General features: G+C 42.0%; 1 protein-coding gene across 1 annotated transcript in view; it reads right to left on the bottom strand.

Annotated features, from left to right (window-relative positions):
• Nucleotides 1-21,031, bottom strand: part of LOC306933100 (cell adhesion molecule 2-like) — a gene marked incomplete at its 5' end in the record, with an annotated part of 176,403 nt that overhangs the window by 27,091 nt on the left and 128,281 nt on the right. Inside the window, one exon of the mRNA XM_079515110.1 lies at nt 2,784-2,936. Coding sequence (XP_079371236.1) covers nt 2,784-2,936 — 153 coding nt within the window. The remainder of the gene's footprint in view (nt 1-2,783; nt 2,937-21,031) is intronic.

Consider the following 21,031-nt stretch of genomic DNA (forward strand, 5'->3'; position numbering starts at 1 on the left):
TTAGTAACACCCAGCGCCCAGGACGAAGTTCACCGTCCTTTCTATTAGTAACACCCAGCGCCCAGGACGAAGTTCAACGTCCTTTCTATTAGTAACACCCAGCGCCCAGGACGAAATGTATTGATATGAAAACCGATCGCATCGCTCCACAGCCTAGGAGCGCCTGTTGCGCAATCCTCAATGTTGCACAACAGTGGGACGTCATCGAAAATGTTCCCCCCCTGTTTAGCCGACGACAACGAAAATCTTAAAACGTTAATAATTCGCGATCTAAATCATCCCGTCCAAATCTAAGAAAAGATCCTGTGTTAGACAGCCCCCCGCTGTCCAGTCGCTAGTCGCGTTAGATTTAATCATGCCTCCCGTTGTTGTCGATCGCCTTTAGAGTGTTTTGGCTACATTTAGCTGCTCCAGCCACATCCGGTATAACTTCCGATCCGTCGGTAAAAGTGCTCCGTTGCTATAAACCGATTGGGTGCTATGATTTAATGGATTAAATAATCCCGGCTGAATTCTGATGTAATTTCTCCGTTAATTGTCAATAGCAAATATTGAGACGTGTGGGGACAAGATTTAGCGGACATTTGACCCGAATTCCCCTTTCATTGTCAATGGCAAATCTTGAGACGTGTGGGGACAAAAGCTGTTTATAGAAGGGGCTATAGCGTCCCTTCAAAAATCACACCCGTGTCTTGTACATCATCATACATCATCTCATTCGTTATATTATGCATAGGTGTGGTTTGGGCGTTACAATAATCAAACCAATCACCGGTCCACGTGCCATTGCCTTTAGGAGATCCCATATCCGTTGCCCGTTATGCCCAGTTCTATATTGCTTCATAGCAAGAGTGATGCTGCCTTGAAGTCTCGCTTGTGCTGCCCCCCCCCCCACCGCCTCACTTAAATCTTGCCAATTTTTTTAATTTCAAAGTTCTATGTAAACTACGAAATTAGGGCTTTCATTTGGTATATAGATCGTGCGTGTAGGCCGTCTCTACAGAACGGTACGAAGTGAAAAGGAAAGTTCGGATTAAACCCCATTTGCTGCTATGGGGTGATGAACTGAACGAGCAAATGGAATCGCGTACGCTGCACAATGCCTGGCACAAATAACTTCTTTGACTATACAATTATATAAACACAATGGACACAAGGAAGTGGCAGGCACTCACTTCTGCTGATTATAGGAAAATTACAAAGAGATGCATAGGAGAATAAGGAGAGATGACGCATCCTGCACTACGCGGACATCTCCATGCAGGCGTGCGGTGGGCGCCGCTCTTTACCAAACTAATTTGGCATACGGTTTACGGGTGCTTTTAAACTCCACTATGCACCTTCCCAAATGTGTGTGACCAAAATAGCAATTTAGGGCCAGCACGCCCATGACCACACCTCTAGGCGCAAATTCCGGTGTCGGCAAAATAGATAGCGGGTGACGCTGGACCAAAATACCGTTAAGGGACAGAGCAAGCATATTCGTAATTTTCAGGCAGCGGCTGAAGCGCGGGCCGCGTCGTGGGTAAAGGCGGCGACAAAAATGGAGCCCCAAATGCCATTGCCAATGGAGGGAAAATGTCATCCTTTTCCCCACACGTCTCATATTTGCCATCACAATGAAAGGAGAAATTAGGTCAAATGTCCGCAACACAAACATTAAATGCCATTGACAATGAAGGGAACATTTACACCATCTTGTCCCCACAAGTGTCATATTTGCCATCGACAATGAAAGTTGAAATTAGGTCAAATGTCCACCAAATATGGCGTAAATTTGTAGCAACAGGCAATAGGCATTCTGAGGCCAGTATGAGATGATGCACGATGATGTACGATGATAAGAGCGCCCCTCACTTCACACGGGTGTGATTTTTATTCAGTAGGCTACATACAGTACTTGCTTGAGGAAATACTGTTCTGGTACTTTATTAACTCATTAAATCCGGAAGATTTAAAATATACTGTATTAGCCCAAATGTTCTATTTTGGGGGTCCCTGGCACAAAATATTTTCACATGGGGGTCAGCGGCCAGATACATCCATTTGGGGGTCCTTGGCACGTAAAAGTTTGAGAACTGATTTAGAAGGCAGCCTCAGGTCTTAATGGGTTAATTGGCAAACAGTATATTAGGAGTGTTACCGTCACAATCAGAGGGAGTAACAGCACTCACGGAAATGTCCTTCGGGCAATTTGATTTAGTTGGCATACAGAGATACCTCTCCCTGCTGCCCATGCCAACTAAATAGAATTACCCGAAGGGCATTTCTGTGAGTGCTGGTAGTCTCTATAGTATCTGAATGTAAAGGAACCTTTCAAGACCACACAACCTGTAAGAAATATTAACCACTTAAACTATAATTTGTTGACTGGAGTACCCCAGGCCAGGAATCTATATAAAGCCCCCCCTCCTTTTTCCCCTCTACACCAAATCTCGCCCCCAAATAGCACACAATGCGTCGTTGTGAGTTTGTAGACCTGCTATTTCCGCAGAATGTTTGTCCGAGAATAGGGACACTAGATTCATGTGGTTAAAATAAGTTGTGCCCACGTTCTCTTGTAATTCAGTAGCACAGTCTGTCACCATTATGACTTATTTTCAATCTGCAAAGTTGAAGACGCGAGTGGCTCAAGTGTGGCTAAGTGTAGAAACTTCTCCAAAGTTGCGAGAGAAACACCCAGCAAAGTAAAACAAACTGCAGCCATAGGACCATGTATAAATAGCCATTAGCCAAGTGTAATTGGCCTACGGAGACGGGGGCAGAGAGATGGATGTACTCACCCAGAACGGTGAGGTAGGCCTTGGTGGTTTTGACAGGCATGGTGAAGAGTGAACAGGTGTACTGGCCTTCGTCTGACAGGGTAACGTCACTGATGCTGATGGTGAGCTCCTGCCACGACGCTCGCATCAACTCGATCCGGTTGTCCCTCAGCGCTGCATGAACAGGGAGGAGGACATATAAGATTATCTCAAATAACTGTGTTTAGGTGATAGGCCTGCTCACAATCTGTATCACTCTAAAGTGTACAGCCCTATATAATTGTATGACAAACAGTGAATAATAAAGCCCATCTACAATCTCGACCTGTGAGAATTAATGCATAGTATGTTGAAAGGTTGAAATTGTTATACTATATTTATATAAAAGATATGAGGTACTTTTTTGTCTGTGAAATTGTGATAAAATCAATCGTTTAATGTTCTGTACTGCTACTGTGACTTCAAATAATAGACTTCAAACAATGCTTATGTAAAGCATTGGGCCAGCTGGGCCTACTGTTGGGTCGCGAGGGTATTTCAAGATTGTGTTCCATCTTGGATCACAAGCGATTGATTGATCATTAAAATAAACATGCTCATAAAATGCACACCGTGCTGCCGTGTTAAGTGGTCGGACGGGTGGGCCGCGAATTCTTTCAAAGTTTTCAAGTGGGTCCTGATTCAGAAAAGGTTTAGAACCACTGATATAAACTATAGCCAAAGAAATGTATATTGTTTTGATTAAACGTTTACATTGACTCTCTGGGAGGCAGTGGCTCAGGGGTAGAGTGGCCGCAAGGTTGCCAGTTCGAACCCGGGCTCCCCCAGAGACACCCAGAAGACACTGAACCCCTAATTTCTCCTGATGTGCTGGTTGGTGCCTTGCATGGTTTCCGCCGCCATCGGTGTATGAATGGGTGAATGTAATGCACAATCTAGTTAAAGCGCCTTGGTTAAAGGCACTATATAAATGCACCATTTAAACATAAAGGTATAATGCACATCGAGAATATTTATAATATTACAAGTGAAGCAGTATAGCATGGCAGTACTGAATTATGGAGAAAGATTAGACCAGACAGACAGACAGACAGACAGACAGACAGACAGACAGACAGACAGACAGACAGACAGACAGAACGCTACCACTTCTGTGGCTGCTAAAATAACTACTAATCTATACTACTATGAATAATAATACCCTTTAGGCTTGTCTATTCATTTCTGAATAATCTTCTACGCTATCAAGATAAAAACCTCTTGGGATCTCTCCAGGAATTGGAGGCTTACCCCACTAAAGTGTTCATTCAAGAGTGACAACCCCTTATAATCCTCAGGAAACCATGCAGCAAGCTCAAAAAGGTAACGTGGAATCAACCTCGCTTATACTTCAAATGTAGAATTCACCTAGTTTTCCCACCAGGGGAAAAAAAACTGCGCTCCTCATTGAATAAATTACACTTTCTTAATCCTCACTCCCTTTAGGCAGCTTCCCTCCATACACAATATCTTTCATCTGAATCTGAACTGTGTTGGATTCTATTACACAGGGCAAATCTAGCAGAGGAGTTTATCAGTGTGGTCAATATAAAGTGGTCCCTTATCAGATAGAGACACTCTATCTACACGGAAATTATTAATCACCATCTCCATTTGTGTTGGATTTCAGTGATAAATATGCACAGTCTCCATTTGTGCGAAAAGTAATTAAACCAAAATGGCTATTAGATTCACACAGACACACATTACAAATGCTGCTCTCCTTCAACCCATTTAGACCTGAGGACGCATCTGTGTCATAATATAGCGTTTAACTAAGCATTATGTTATACTTTAGCTATTGAAAAATAGCAGATCTACAAGCTCATAGCGCGCCACCGAGTGGCGCGCTATGAACTTGTAGGTCTGCTATTTTTGAAAAATCGTAAAAATGCGGCACAAATCTTTGAATATTATATTCTTTCAGAGCGAACGTTTTTTTTATTTCGACGTCAGGCCTGAATGGGTTAATTGCCATTAATTACAGTACAAGCTGGCATGTGATCATCACATAAATGTGAAAAATGACAATAAATCCCAAACGCTAATGAGTTTATTACAGTCATTATTTGACCAAAAAACACACAAAGAGTAAATAAAAACAATCTCTCAAGTTACCATTAAAATTTCATAGCAAGTGGTGCCACAAGAGAACAAGTTAATATGAGCTCTGGGGCTTAAAACAAACATTTGATTTACTGTTGCAAAATGCATCCTGCATGTTCTTTGTAGTTGCACTACTGAGCATCAGAATGCCCAGAGGCTCTGGCAAAGAACAACAAACCCTTTGGTGGATGGGATGCAAGAGAAAGGTAGGTCTCTAAAGGGTCTCTAAAGCAAAAAACACATAACTCAAGAGATATGGAGCTGAGACTTAGAGGATCAAAGAATTAAACACGATTACAATTCCTTCTATCACTCTAGCTTGCTAACATTGAAATGAAAGACAAGATGAGCAAGGACTGAGGATGGTGTTTGCCCAATTTCTCCTTAATTTTATTTCTAGAAAACTAAAAACACAAATTTCTGATAAACATTCTGACTAGAAATGTATATACCAGGGGAACAATTGGTCTCTTGTCTAAATACCAAAGGTGTAACTATTCTAAAGCAATGTTTACACTAGCGTAGAAATACTCCCTGCCTACTGACTGGGGACATCTACATTCAATGAATGGGCTAAAACTGTGTGGAAACAATTCAGAAATGTGCTTACAATAAGCTCAAATATAGTTTAACTTCATCTTTTGCTCCTGAGCTCTCTAGTCTCCATTTACTCTAACTGCATGTGTCATATTTTTTATGTTTAGTCAAAGCATTTTCTGCCACTGCTAAATGAAAAGCTTGGGTGACCTGACAATTTATGAGAGAACTTATTTTAAAAATGTTTATATTGGCACTATCCACTTTAGGGTTATTTTCGTCGAAAAGACCCAAGACCCCACTTTGAGAATAACTGCAGTATGAAACAAATGTCGGGAGAGTTTGATGCTTTTACGATTTTATTGTTAGATTTGATGCTGGAAGAAGTTAAATGCAATTGTCATGTTATTAATTGAAATTGTAAATGTTCTTTTACATATCAATCAATCAATCAATCAATCAATCAATCAATCAATCAATCAATCAATATACTTTTTCAATGGAGGAAGTGTACTGGTAGAAAGAGAGTATGAGTGTTAACCGTATTTTCAGAGTAAAAGCATTCCGTTGAATGAAACTTTTGCCTTGCCGTTTGCCACAATATTGTCCATTGACAGACTGATAGTATGAGTAGTATAAAGGTTTGAATAACGTAAAGACAAAAGTGTTATCTATTACTCAAGCAACATACCGTAGAGCGTAGAGCCAGGGAACCAGCATCCAATCCAGGCTATATGCCCAGATGCTGGACAAAATCTGTCACAATCAGACCCAAATGCCAATGGCTGACAAAGCACTTTTCTTGGTGCTTTAGGAAATCAATGTGATGAAAAGGTTCATTTCCCACAAACCCTAGATAGCTCCTATAGCTGTTCATTCTGCTTAGATGGCAGCATAAATCTGCTCCCTGACCTTGATTGTGCTACAGCCTTGCAGCCTGGCAGCTTAATGTGCCGTACATCTCCTCTGATGGAGGCCTTACCAAGGCTGTCTCAAATCAGTAACACTGACACCTCAGCTTCCCCCTTGGCGAGGCATAGTCTCGCTCTTGCCCACTGATGTCATAATGATGTTTGCCTTGTCTCCCTGCCACTCCTTTGCATCACAGACCATGTCAGTAGAAAGTCATTCTTAGGTTCACTCAAAGAAGCAGAGTCTGTCAGAAGCAGAGTCTGCGGACACGTTGAATCAAAAGTTATCAAGATTCTTGAAGATACAACAGAGCTAATAATATATTTATATCTTATTGATTTTGCGATACGAGAGTATCTGCGATTTCAATCATAATATCATATTTAGCTTGTAAGAGCAATCCACCAAGCACTGCTGAACAAGCACTGAGCTCAAGTCCACGCTGCTTTGACGACAGGCCACCACATGGGATTATATTTTTGTGCGTGTGGTTGCACTCCACTATTGCTGCATTAGCACTGTCACAATTGTCACATACTATTACACTGACATGTCTGATATCTGCTGCTAAAGTGATGTCTCATCTGCACTAGATACTGTGATTCCATTCTTATTTTGCTTGCCGCAATGTCTGCACCAGAAGCATTTCTGACTAATTTCATTGCTATTCTAACCACGTATGTGATTATTACATACTGTAGTAACTGCCTCATTGTATTGCAATTATTGTCTCCAGCAGAACAGCTAATCTCCGGCACCGTTAACCAATGCCAAATTTTGCACACACACTCCCTGGATGCCAACGATGAACCTCTACCCCAAAATCTCCAGAACGGCCTGTTATAGCGCCACCAGGAGGCCGACTTTTGAAAAACACATTTTATGATATTACTCCTCCAGATTCTGTCAAAAAATCACGCAAATTGTTACACAATACCTTGATAGTCATGTGTTCAAGACGTTTCTGTCCAATATTTCATATTCCATCCTAATTTGCTAACATTGGCTTTCACATTTTGCAGGATTTGCCCTTTTGAAACAAAAAGCCTCAAATCATGAGCAATTTACACGAAATCTTTCACAGACTTTCCTACTAGGCTGAGGAATATATCCCACCCTTTTCACATTGGCCTATTATAGCGCCACCAACAGGTGGATTTTTGCAAAACACATTTTTGGAACAAAATGCCTCAAATCATCCAATTGCCATCAATGGTGTAAGAACAAATGGCACCCTTTTCACATTGTTGCTATTATTGTTTTACACATATGTGACTTGATTTACTTGTTTATTTCCTTCTCTATTCTTCAACCCTTTCTTGGAATTGCAAATGTTGTGAGCTTGTACGACAAAGAATTTGACTCAACAATGACAATCATACTGAATCTGAATAAAGTCAGATTCCTTGTACGTGCCTCTCTACCTGTTTCGTCACCACATCCATATGATTACTGATCATCCCCAGAATATCATGTCATGATTATCCTTATTGAAAAGGGAATTATGTGTTTGATTTGTCAGTATCGCCCAGCAACAAGCCATATGTCAGATGGCTGTGCAAGCCTTTCTTCCTTCACTCCTTTGAAAATTACAAGAGTTGGCAGACTGACAGTCAGCTCTTGTCTTTAGAACTGAAGAACAGAAGCAGTGGCTGGAGATATTACATGGCACTCACTACCGCCCTTCACTGGGCAGCAGACACATGTTAACTGATGTTTTGTTACTGCCAGGTGGAAACCTTGTAGGTCCAAAACCGTGAAGCCATCCTTGCTCTAGAAAGCGCCAATATTCCCATCTAGACCACCGGATAATCAGCAAAGACCTCCGAACATCGTGCATTTTATCCAAACCATGGAGAGCTCTGTAGATTTCGAGTTATTCAGCTTATTAGTCAGCCTGTAAAAGCAAAAAAATAAATAAATAAATAAATCAGCGATCTGGTTTGATATCAATAATAAAGCTTATCAGATGGAACGTTACACCATAAGCAGTTGCCCTTTGGATTCCGTCTAGAATTTGGTGCCATTTCACATTGCAAAAGAGCTATTTTTTCCAAAATGTAAAAATGTTATAATAAGGAATTAATTTGGATAATGGTAATGGAGATATTGTAAAAGTTGTCACTTTATTAATCCCCCAAGTTTTTTACGGTTTGGACTGCATTTAACTTTCAACACAAAACTGACTTTCTGTGTGTGGAATAAGTATTCCCTTTATTGACTTGACTGAGTGACTTTGTGTTGGGTTGAAACCATTTACAGTGTCTTGAAGTATAAGGTTGCTGTTTTTTACACAGTGACCTTTGTAGGGGGTTTTATGATTCAAACCTTTAATGGTGGAAACCACTATACATAAATAAATGGCGCCCGATGTGGGGGCATGATAAGGTCATACACGCTATACAAAGAAAGAAATGGTGCTACCTAATTTGTGGTGACGCTACCAAATGAATAGGTAGGTGGCACCAGTGCTACCTGTGAAAAAGTTAGTCTAGAGCCCTGTCTGCAGCCATCGGTGTATGAATGTGTGCGTGAATGGGTGAATTGATGCACAATCTATGTAAAGCGCCTTGGATAAAGGCGCTATATAAATGCACCATTTACCATTTATTGAATGTTCCTTTAACAATTCAAAAATGTTTTTCAAAATAGTAAAACAAGGCAAAGTAGTTTAGGGATAAGGGGTTTAGCATGGGCGAAAATAGAGCCCTATGTATGCAAATGGAGAAACATGGAAACATGGAGATATAAGGTTTTTGCACGATACTATCTCTGTAGAGTGGTTTTGAACACTTCAAATTGGATGTGTTATTTTCTATCTAGAGTTGGATGTGTAAGGTACGTGGTCCATGACGCTGAGCTTACAGAGATGGACATTTTTGCAGGAGTTCAACTGTTCAAGCTGCTCTAAGCCAACGAATGTGCAGCAAGAGCAGTGGTAGTGATAGCGTCCTGGCCAGTGCTGGAAGAAGTACTCTGAAGTAAAAATACAGATACCACAAGGAAGTAATACTCAACTTGTCATACGACACGTTGTGAACTTGTAGAACTGCTAGTTCCGGTCATTTGATGGGGGTCTGGGGGCCACGCATAAAAAAATAATTAATCTACAAAACTACCGTAATTGTTTTTGTATCCAGTATCACTACACCAGCATCAACACAAAACCATAGTTCCATGTGACAGAGGGGTCAAAGTTGAACAAAAGTCACTCTATATGGTAGAATTAGGTCAATACAAAAGACGCTAGTTTTGTGGATTCATTTATTTTGAATGCGTGGCCCCCAGTGCCCCCCACCAAATGACCGGAACTACTTAATATTCACCAAAACCAGACCAGAACTCCCACCACGGGACTCAGGCAATCAATTAATACCTTTGCAACCACTATATTAATGGCAAGTATTTTCTACAGCATTACAGTAAGCCTTAAATACCCTTACATGCACTGTTTAACCCTGTTTAAGTACGTACATATTCGTACCCCCAGCTATGGGACGTTATCAGCAGGGCTGCCAAGTCTCATCCTTTGAGAGTGAGAGTCACGCAATTTAACCTTTTACCACGCACCACGCCACACTTGTCATTTCACACGCTTATTTTGCACTCTCACAGTCTCACTAGTACTACATTATAATATTTTGACAGGGACACGGTGAGCCCGCCCTATTCTGCCTCTGATTATCTGGTAAATTAACCAACCCAATGAAAGGAACCAGCCGTGATATGTAATTATTTATGCTAATTATGAATATTAGTAACCCAACACAATAATGATTTGATGGATGGGAATTTGGATCTATTTATGGACTGTATAACTTCGATAACTCAGATGGAAGGAGAACCAGGCAGGAAATCAAAATGTAGAAGTAATCAGATTACAAAAAGTACTCAGTCTCATAAAAACCAGGCATTGAGCCTTAATTTACCCAAAATAGGTATAAAACCTTTACATTATTAAGTTTAGAATTAGCTTTAACAGGAATACTTTTTAGGAAAATGTTCAATATAAGATGAAAATACCATCAGTTTGTCAATAAAGATACACAACGAAATGAAGTGAAGTCAGCGAGCTTTAGTGTTTCAGATATGCCGTTTTAGTTCGGAGAGAAGGATATAATCCACATCACAGCCAAGTTACAGGAAAATTCTCTCGCCCATGAAAAAGGCAACACAGGGCATATACGTGTCAATTCTAGAAGATGTTGTCACGTCCTGTAAATCCAGGAAACATGAATGTGGGCAATGTAGTTCTATAAGTAAATGTAGTTCACAACTCGGAGTCAGTGAAGAGAGCAATGCAAGTTAGAAGGAGCCTGGTTGTCTGGGGCAAACGGGAAAAACAATTCTATCTATCGGCAGGGGGAGAAGTGATATGAAAAACCGGGATCAACGTGACAGATGACAATCATTCACAAACAATCAATGTACCGCAATACCCAACAAGCCGCACCACACACAAACCAATCAAGAAGCAACTTAGGGTGGGCTATAGCGTCTCGATGGATCACAGAGGAGCACTGCAGTGCGAACAGAGCAGACGTGCAAACCGCAAATTATTTTCTCATGCGCCACTGAAAAATCCACTTCAAGTTCAGCCGGTATTTGAGCGACAAAGGGAATTAAATTATTGTATCTGAATATCCCCGGCCCCAGCCCCCCACCCCTTAACTGTTAGTGATATCAGAAATGCACGTTCGGTTCGTCATTAATCATTTAGGCTGCTGCTATTCCAGTCTCAATCCCCCAGCTCAACACAGCAGATCATAATAAGATTAAATAATGTTCTATGTTACATCCAAAATGATACTGTAGCTTCCCTGGACTTTACTCTGTCCGATCATGTTTTATGAACTTATTTCGACCGAGTCCCTGTGTGTCTGTGCGAGCCTGCAAGGTAAGCTCATAGTCATAGAGTTATACTGAATCTCTCTGCCCACAGCGTGCAGTTAAAAGGGGGGAGGGTAGCTAGTGAATGTGTGTGCGTGCGTGTGTGCGAGAGAGAGAGAGCGAGAGAGAGAGTGTGTGGGCATGGGGAAATCATGTAATGGTTTTAACTAAGAAAATGTAAACAAATAAGGCTTTTTCCCTAATTCCAGTCTTGGAATATTATATTTTACATCATATTCCCCCATTTCCACTGAGATTATGGGGCGAATGAATGAGTGTGGCAACAGACCCATCTTGTCTCTTTCTGTCATAGTGACATTGTCCTGCATCAGATCATGTGTCCCTATCCAAATCAGGTTCTCCAATAGCCTGTAGTGTGTCTTCACATCAGACTAAGTTTTTAAAAGTCTGACTTTTATGCAAACCGATATGGATATTGAATAGGAGACATAGGCACACATATGGAGAAGGTGCACCATATGACCAATAGGAGACACCTGGTGCAACTCTTTCACTCATTTTGTTAAATGCTATTATTCGAAAGGTGCGTTATCATTCAGCATCATTGCTATGATTTATTTTGCAGTTTAAGTTTAAAAAAAATGCCTCAAATCATCCAATTGCCATCAAAGGCGTAAGAAGAAATGGCACATTTTTCACATTGGCTTATTATAGCGCCACCAGGAGGCCACAACCTGCCCTGCCCTGGTGGAGACCTGTGCCCCGAGGGGCACTTTTCTAGTTGTCTTTGTTTTACCCCCATATTATTGTCTCCACCAGGCCGAAGGCATGGGGAGAGAGTATGTTTTGCACTCCGACCGTGTGTGTGTGGGTCCGTGTGTGTGTGTCCGTCCGTCCGTCTGTGATGTGTGCAGCTAATCTCCGGCACCGTTAACCGTGTCGATGCCAAATTTTGCACACACACACTCCCTGGATGCCAACGATGAACCTTTGCCCCACATTTTCCAAAACGGCCTATTATAACACCACTGAGGAGGCCGACTTTTGAAAAACACATTTGTTAATATTACTCCTCCAGATTCTGTACAAAAATACGCAAATCGTTACACAGTATCTCTATGTGTGCTCAAGACGGATCTGTCCGATATTTCATATTCCATCCTATTTGGCTAACATTGGCTTTCAAAGTTTGCAGGATTGGCACGTTTTGAAAAAAAGCCTCAAATCATGAACACAGCGTGCAATTTACATGAAATCTTTTACGCACTTTCCTACTAAGCGTAGGAAAGAAGAAATGGCACCCTTTTCACATTGGCCTATTATAGCGCCACCAGGAGGCCACAACCTGACCTGGCCTGGTGGAGACCTGAGCCCCATATTATTATTATTTTAGTAACGTGTATGTTTCTGGGTGGCAACCTCGCGGCCGTTGTTTGCATTCGTTTCTGACGTTCTGCGCGTGGTTCAATGACTGTGTTTTGTTGTCAGCCAGGTACGAACATATTCATACCCCCCCGCGTATACTCCATATATGAAGCGGTTGAGCCCCAACGCAGCTTTTAACATTGGTTCGGATGCTATGCAACGCCTCCATCACCCCCAGCTATGGGATCTTTACAACTCCGATCCTCTCCATTTACCTTGGTTAAAAAAAGGATTTTCAAAGCTCCATAACTCGGAAACTACGAGCGCTGTCCTTGGTGATCGTCATCCATCCAAAGTTCGGATGTCATTTGTGACTTTGTCTCGCATCGCTCCAGACATGTAAACGTTTCTGGCGAGAGGTAAACAGTGTGCGCTAATGCTAATGATAGCCAATCCTTAGAGTGATAGGGCAGTATTATCAATGCCAATCATCAATAGCCATTTGGCTATTCTGAGTGGCCAAACAGCATTGACCACGCCTCCAGGTCTTAAGTTAAGTCATAAGACCTGGTACTTAAGACACGCATAATACTGCCCCTAGTGTGCAGGGGGCTACAGCGGGGATGAAACTGATCCTCTTAAAGTGAACGCAAACGCTGGCACAGCTTAACTACACTTAATTGCGACCACCTAGCGGGACACAAATAATTAATGTATGTTTTGTAATCTAAATCTGCAAATAAGTAACTTGTATATATATATATAAAAAATAGAAATACTCGATTAAGGTAAACATACCTAAAATTTGTAATTGTACTAAGTGGCTTTCCCCGGTCCACCATCCACCGGTCCTGGCACTTCCCTGCCTGCTCAAGCCATGGGCTCCAGTCTTTGCAATTAGGGTGCGTTTGCTGCCGGCTATGCCTGCTCAGTGACTGTGTGGGTGATTCTGGCTATGTTCCAGGCCAAGTGATGCAAGCAAGGGGCTGCTTCTCCACACATGCGGATGCAATTAAGAGCAAGATAGGGCCTTGTTCCAGAGGGCCATTGTTCCTGCTTGCGCTCTCAAAGATCCCACAGAGCAGATGCTACTCAGATTGGACTAGCTTTCAGTGCTTGAGGTAGGGCAAGGAAGAGGAATAAGCCTGCAGCTAGGCAACAATCCATCCTTAAATGTTAAATAATGCCACAGAATGACATTTCTTCCATTCACATCCCAGCGAGAAAAGATTTAAGCGCTGTTTATTGTTTATTTGTTTATTTATTTGGTTTTATGTTTTATGTTCAGCATTTATTGTAGAGAGACAGGAAACAGTCAGGGAGTGTCATGGTCCACCTACTGTATCTCTACCCAGTAGTTTTTTGATTAAAGGGCCACTTCACCCCTTTTGCAACCAGAGCTTATTTTAATGATGTTTAGGACACAAGAAACACTTTCCTGGGTTTTTTATGTGTGCAATATGTTTTTTTTAAATAGATTTTAGTCATGACGCCATCCATGTTCATGACCAAAAACCTGTCATGAAAATGTGGTCTCACTTCCTTCCTGGACTACAGTCACACCTCCATGCAGCCTCTCCCTCTCCACAAGGAGGGGAAGTGCACTAAAGCTAAAGCATTGTGGGCATTGTGGGAATTCAGCAATCCAGTCAAACCCAAGTCAAACACACCTTCATTATTTTTCTGGCCATAGGGTGCAAATTTCAAATTGTGCTATTGTTTTTTTTTAATCCCTCGATTTTGTAACCCATTTTGCCAATTATCTAATGTGATCCTGGGCTCTCTACACACCCTCCGGAGTTTCTCTGGTTGGACGTAGCGCGTGGAAGGAACACGTTATTCCAACCAGTTCCTTTCCCCTCCATCAGGCGCCCCGGCTGGCCAGGGGGAGGCAGTTTGTTTAGAGACCAGGATTACTGCATGTTTTTGTGAGGGTACCTACCCTAGGGGACACGGGGAGAACATGCAAACTCCACACAGAAAGGCCCTTTCGCCAACCCCGCCTCGGGTATGGGCACTGATGACGCGGAGGAGGAAACACGCCACCAGCACCCACAGCGCCCCGAGCGGGAATCGAACCCAGGACCTTCTAGCTGTGAGGCGACAGCACTACCGACTGTGCCACCGTGCCCCCAAATTGTGCTATTGTTATCTCTTTTACAATCCTAAATCCTAAATCAGGGCAGGATTGCTGTTTAGCAACAATGCTGCACACTTCGGCGGACACGACCACACGCCACGTTACCCACGTAGCACGGCCAGCCTCCCGGGACCTCGTGAAAAAACACCCTCCGCTCTCGCCCCAATGTGCGCGCCAAAGACTTGCGTGTAATACCCAAATTTAATACATTTTCCCCAAAACACACATCTAGCCCCGCCATAGCCCCTGCACTGCATGCTGGGATGGACACAGCTTACTGCAGGGTTCACCGATTGCTGTGCAACATCCCCCTCATGTTCTCACCACCCATTTCGGCTACACCACACACTACACAATTCTCCACACGCAACACAGAGCCCTTATTGGCTAGCCGCTCAACACAGCTGTGATTGGCCAGCCACACACACACTACATCTCATCGGCACAACACGGGCACAACACGCATAGTCGGATGCCAAGTTCTTCCGAGCATTATTTCCCAGTCCCACCACGTACACATAGTAACCTTGCATCAGTGTCACTGCAGACACATGGGTTCACACTGTGGAGGATTTTTGTATCGCATCGAGCGAGTGGACGTAGCGGGGGAGGGGGACTTGAACTTTGCGTGAGTGAGTGACTGTGTGTGTGTGTGTGTGTGTGTGTGTGTGTGTGTGTGTGTGTGTGTGTGTGTGTGCATGTGTGTGTGCGCGAGTACAGTACACATACTATTTACCCAGGGTGTGCGTGTGTCTACGACGTGTAGCCATCCGTTACTACATGTGAAGGGCACAATACTGGGTTTAAAAACACAGCTGAAACATGAAGTGGAGGCTGTCAAATCCCACAATTTCCTTCTTCCTCCTTCATTGCGCTGCAACGCAACTAGGATGAGCCGCCCAAAGCGCGGCGAAATTCTAGTCTACTACAAATGCTATTAACATTTCTGCCAGCGGTGAAATGTCCTTTTGAGCCTTGCACCAGTGGTACAAATATACTATACTACTATACTATACTATACTATACTATACTATACTATACTATACTATACTATACTATACTATACTATACTATACTATACTATACTATACTATACATCTTTTGCCAAAAAAGCTTCTGCTTCACCTTCAGCCCATACCTTTCATTAAAATTGACCAAAATAAACTAACTAACTAACTAACCTACTGAATAGTGCAGTATTTAAAGAGTATAAAGTACCACTAAATATTATGTAAAGTGCAATAAAGTGTAAAATGCCATAATTATAAATATTGTATGTTTTTCAGAGAAATTCAGCTGAAGGTGATGCAGTGCACTTATAAAAGCCATTATTCGCAGAAGAAAGACAACAAATGTGGCTACAGCCTTGGAAAACCTGTTTGAACATTTTCTTTCTGAACAGAAAGATGATGAGAGGCACTGGAGAGTAAACAAGTCAGGACTTTACTTTTAGAGAATCACTGAGAAAGTGAGAATCAAGCTGCATTTGATAAAGGCACAACACTTCAAGCACTCACATTTATCAGAAATGAAGAGAACGCCACCATAACTTGCTCTCAATCTGTCCTCAATATCAGTAGTATGCTATTCATAATCTGGTACTGACAGAAGATGTTTTGAACGTGTTGTATCATCTGCATAATTTACTGAACTTTTTTTTCTTCTTCCTCATGAGCTACAAGGGTGGTGCAGGGAATCATTCCCCTCTTTAATTGTCAGTCAGACATTGTTTGACTGTTTCAAAGACTTTGTCCCGTAAACGATTATTTTAGCTCAAGTTAAAACGAAAATGATTGGCACTGTGAAAAGAAGGGAAAGAGAAACAGGGAGAAGGTGTAAGAAGTAAATAGATGGAATTTGAAAATCCCCCCCCCCAAAACAAAAGCCAAGGCAGCTGCTTGCTTACTACAATCAGTTGCAATATATTCACCTTCAAATGTTCTGTGTTTACTACAACGATGGCGCAAATGTGCTTTCATTGGTACTCAGTGCAGTAATTGCATCCTTGGTAATTATCCTTCATTCTCCTGACCTAATGAATGTTTCAATGCTCACATTAGCGCATTCATTTAGTACATAACAGCATTTTGATCACTACAAGCCAATTAAGACCAATTTCGCTTTGTGACCTTTACCATCTTTGCTGAATGTCTCTATTAAACGGCATGAATTATGAACTATAAACATTTGGGAGATGCAATGGAGATTAATATATGGGAAATTTGCAATGGCATATAGGCTTATCAACTACACATATCACAAGAAACCATTCATATTATCTATGTTTGACACAATGGATTCCCATTAACTGAATTATTCGGCTGTGGCGCAGGAGGTAGAGCAGGTCGTCCAATGATCCCTGGGTCGGCGGTTCGAATCCCGGCTCCTCCTGTCTACATGTCGAAGTGTCCTTGGGCAAGACACTGAACCCTACAGTACATTGCCTCCAATGAGTTGGTCGGTGTGAGCTCGCAACCATTGGTGTGTGAATGTGGGAAGTGAGGACGCTGGCGTCGACTGTTCGCCTCTTCACCTCCCAATGAATGAACCATTGTAAAGCGCTTTGAGCACTATAAAAATGCTATTCATTATTATTCATGTACGACATACTACTAGATCTGACAGAAGATTCTCATCTATTCTACATACCTGCCACTTGGAATCTCATTATTATTCCCTCCAACATCACAACTTATAGGTTTTTATCCCCTTTTCCACTGAAGCCCAAAGGGAAGTAAATCATAATGAAGACAGGTTAGACAGCAAAGGACAGGAATGTTCTCCATTTGTTGAGTTCAATAATAATACTTCATACCTGGGATCATATAAAGCGGATCATTCCACAAAAGACATATGGTCCACATTGATTTCAGCAGTCCACCACACAGTCACTTCCTTCAACAATTTAAGCTAATTGGCCTAATATGAATGATGTGTTGGCCTGGCTCTTTAAGCAATCTATCTCCTTCTTATCAGGTCTGGGGTGGGAGAGCAGGGGGATCAGCATGCCTGACTACCTCCCCTCAGCCACCGTGCATACAGGCTGATGCCACTGAGGTGGCAACAATCAACTAAGTCTCTGAGATACATAATGCATGAGGAGGAGTGTGCCAGGGAGCCAGTTGGCATGTTATGAGAGGAGGCCAGTGTTCAGCTCAGACAAAATGTGCAGAGACAGTCCAACCCATATGGATCAGCTTAGGAATTCCAGCAAGGTTAACACTCCATTTAGATCTCCACAAGGTTGGACTGAGCCCCTTATGGGAGAGGATGAGAGAAACTCTTTGCCTATACATCTCTACGGGCTGGCCAAAGATACTTTAAGCTATTGTGCTGTCATCTTCCCACAATGCAAACTCCTCCCCCTCCATGCACGCACACGCACGAGCGCACGCACGCACGCACGCACGCACGCACGCACGCACGCACGCACGCACGCACGCACGCACGCACGCACGCACGCACGCACGCACGCACGCACGCACGCACGCACACACACACACACACACACACACACACACACACACACACACACACACACACACACACACACACACACACAGACAAGCTAAAGGTCACACTTGTACAATATTCAGTATTAGTATTACTAGGGTTGTGTCTAGCATCAGTGTAGCTAGACTCCCACTTGTGTTGACAAAACAAAATTATGGTTTCTATCATGCACAATATGATAGGTTTATAGTTATTTAAATTGATGAACTTAAATGCAATGCTCAAAATTGTCTTTATAAGATTTATGACATTTAAGATATGCTTATAATGTCGACATTCACTGCTATTGCTGCTTGAGCTAAAATGTAGTTATTATCATTGTGCAGACAGGCATGCCTTCTTAGGGACGTTTTCATTTCCTTACAAGACAGACAAATTATAGTCAGGGAAATGATCAGATTTAGTCTTGCAGTACTTCCCCGCAACTATGAACTAGGCTACAACTGATATGACACAGAAGGTTGATATTTCTAATTCCTTATATAACTAGTCCAGACACACTGAAGAGGTCATTTAGATAGTTTTCTTCTTTATTATTTTATTTTCAAACTCCTGACATATCAGACCAGTGCCCTTGTCTTTAATATGGAACACCAAGGACTGTCTGAAGGACTGAACCACTTCAAAAACATTGTCCCTTTTAAATTAGGAAAGTAGAGCAGATATATTCTTACTGCGTTTATTTACAGCATGTGACTGTTGGGCATTCAAAAACATAAATCTACATGAATTCCTTTGAAATGCATGAGCAGGGTGACAAAGTCAACGTAGGGAAAAGACAGGGAAGGAAAGAATATGGGAAATATGGGTTTCAAGAAATTGCAACGGTACATTCGACAGTGACACGTGGTGGCCATGGCCATGCTGTCATTGAAACCCAAGGGGATTGGCGGCAGAGGAGTGGAGAAGCGAGGGAACAGAGAGACGTACAGTATGAGCATGAGGAATGCAATAAGATGCATCCAAACATTAGATGCACAAAAAACTATCTATATTTCTCACAAGGACTAGCAACCTCAAAGAACATTTTACATGAAGATCTGTGAGATTGTAAATCCACAGGAAACAACAGAGTTCTAGTCCTCTCTGTGTGCATTCAGTCTACTGTATAGTACAGCCTTTCATCAGCACTGGTGGAAGAACCCACCCAGACTTTCCTGAACTTATATGTTAGATAAGTTGAAAATGGCATCCTTTAAAGTACCAAAAGTAAAAGTACTTAAAGCTTTTCTTGATACTTTGGTTATTTTCAAAAGGCCTTAAGTCTACAATAGGGCTTAATTGGTTATTGTATTAATAATTAAAATGTGCAAAGTAACTATTAACTAAAGATGTCAAGTGTCAAGTAATTGCAGTGGAGTCAAAAGTGTAAAGTATTGACATTTTTAAACACTACTAAAGCAAAAGTACCTCAAAATAGTAACTATATACGTACAGTGCAGTAGTTTCTTTCCACCACTGACGAGTTAGAACAGGGCTGTACTGTATGAGTAGCCATTTGTCAGAGGGAGAGAACAGCCTGTCTAAAGCCCTTCCCGTCTGCAGTTAGTTGATCGACTGTAAACTAGCATAAGGTTGAGTTCAACATATTTCACTGACTCCTGCAGGAAAGTAAACGAGAGAGGGACAGTCACACAGCCCTATGCCAGGCAATTAAACTGCTGATTTGGCACAGTCGAGATTTCGTCTCAGGCAGCCCGCCCCTTCTCCCGTGCATGAAACAGCGTTGTTCCACGCCTTCCATTTCTGCCAGTAGGCCTTGTGGGCATTGTATTAGCTGTGCCAATAAAGCTTTTCATCTCACTGTTTAAAAAGAGATGGCAGGGGAAGTATTCCCACACTTAGCCGGGGCAACCTCTACTGAGCGGAGTACATTCATTTTGTGATTTGCATTGCCCAGGATAAGGCTTCTGTCATGCATTACAAATGGCTGCCCCTGCAGGGCAATGCAGCCTTAGCAGTGTACTCCCCAACCCCTTCCTACTCTGTACCATCAGCATTGTGATGGTACATTGTGATAAAGGTTTCGTACTTATCAAGATTTAAGATTCAAGACTTGTAACGTTACAGGTCGTAGGCCGTGTACCCAAGAGTAAAATAGGTTTTGGTTGTAGCAGCAATAACAATAACAAAGAATAAAATAAGAATAGCAGCAGTAACTTAGGTAAAGAGAAATAGAAAAGTATAGATTAAACATAGCACACTGAGGTGCTTGAAGGTACTGTGTGCCTGGTTCCAAGGGGTCCCCCAGGGGTCTGTACTTGGCTCCCTTCTTTTTTCCTCTCTACATCAAATCTCTTCGGCAAAAATAGCAGCAAGCTCACAATCGCCTATTTTCACAGAACCATTACGATATTCCCAGAATAAGGATGTAAGGGTGCACAAAGTTAATTATACAACCTGCTACAATACTTGTGTATGTGCGATTGTGTGTGTGATCGATTGTTATCCAGTTGTCCTGCATGTACCTCAGAGGAGAGCGCTTGGTACTACTAAATACGTATGCCATTTCTTGTGCTCTGTTTTGGTTTACTGTACATAAACCCAAACACATTAAAGGACTAAAATGAACACTTTCATCATTCAACAATTCGTTAATCTTTCCTAATCCACCCTAATGTAATATTCAAATATTATTATTTTCAAAGTCAAATAAAACGTGTAACTAACTAGCTAATGACACGGTTATTGTCATCCCTTACATGTAGCTATATGTCTTCATAAAAAGCCTTTCCTCATACTGTATGCTGTCGGGAGGAAATCTTGTATGTTCAAAGCTGTGACTTTTCCGTAAAGAAAGAACCTG

This window comes from Electrona antarctica (assembly GCF_951216825.1).
Source record: "Electrona antarctica genome assembly, chromosome: 11".
NCBI classification, from domain to species: Eukaryota; Metazoa; Chordata; class Actinopteri; order Myctophiformes; family Myctophidae; genus Electrona; species Electrona antarctica.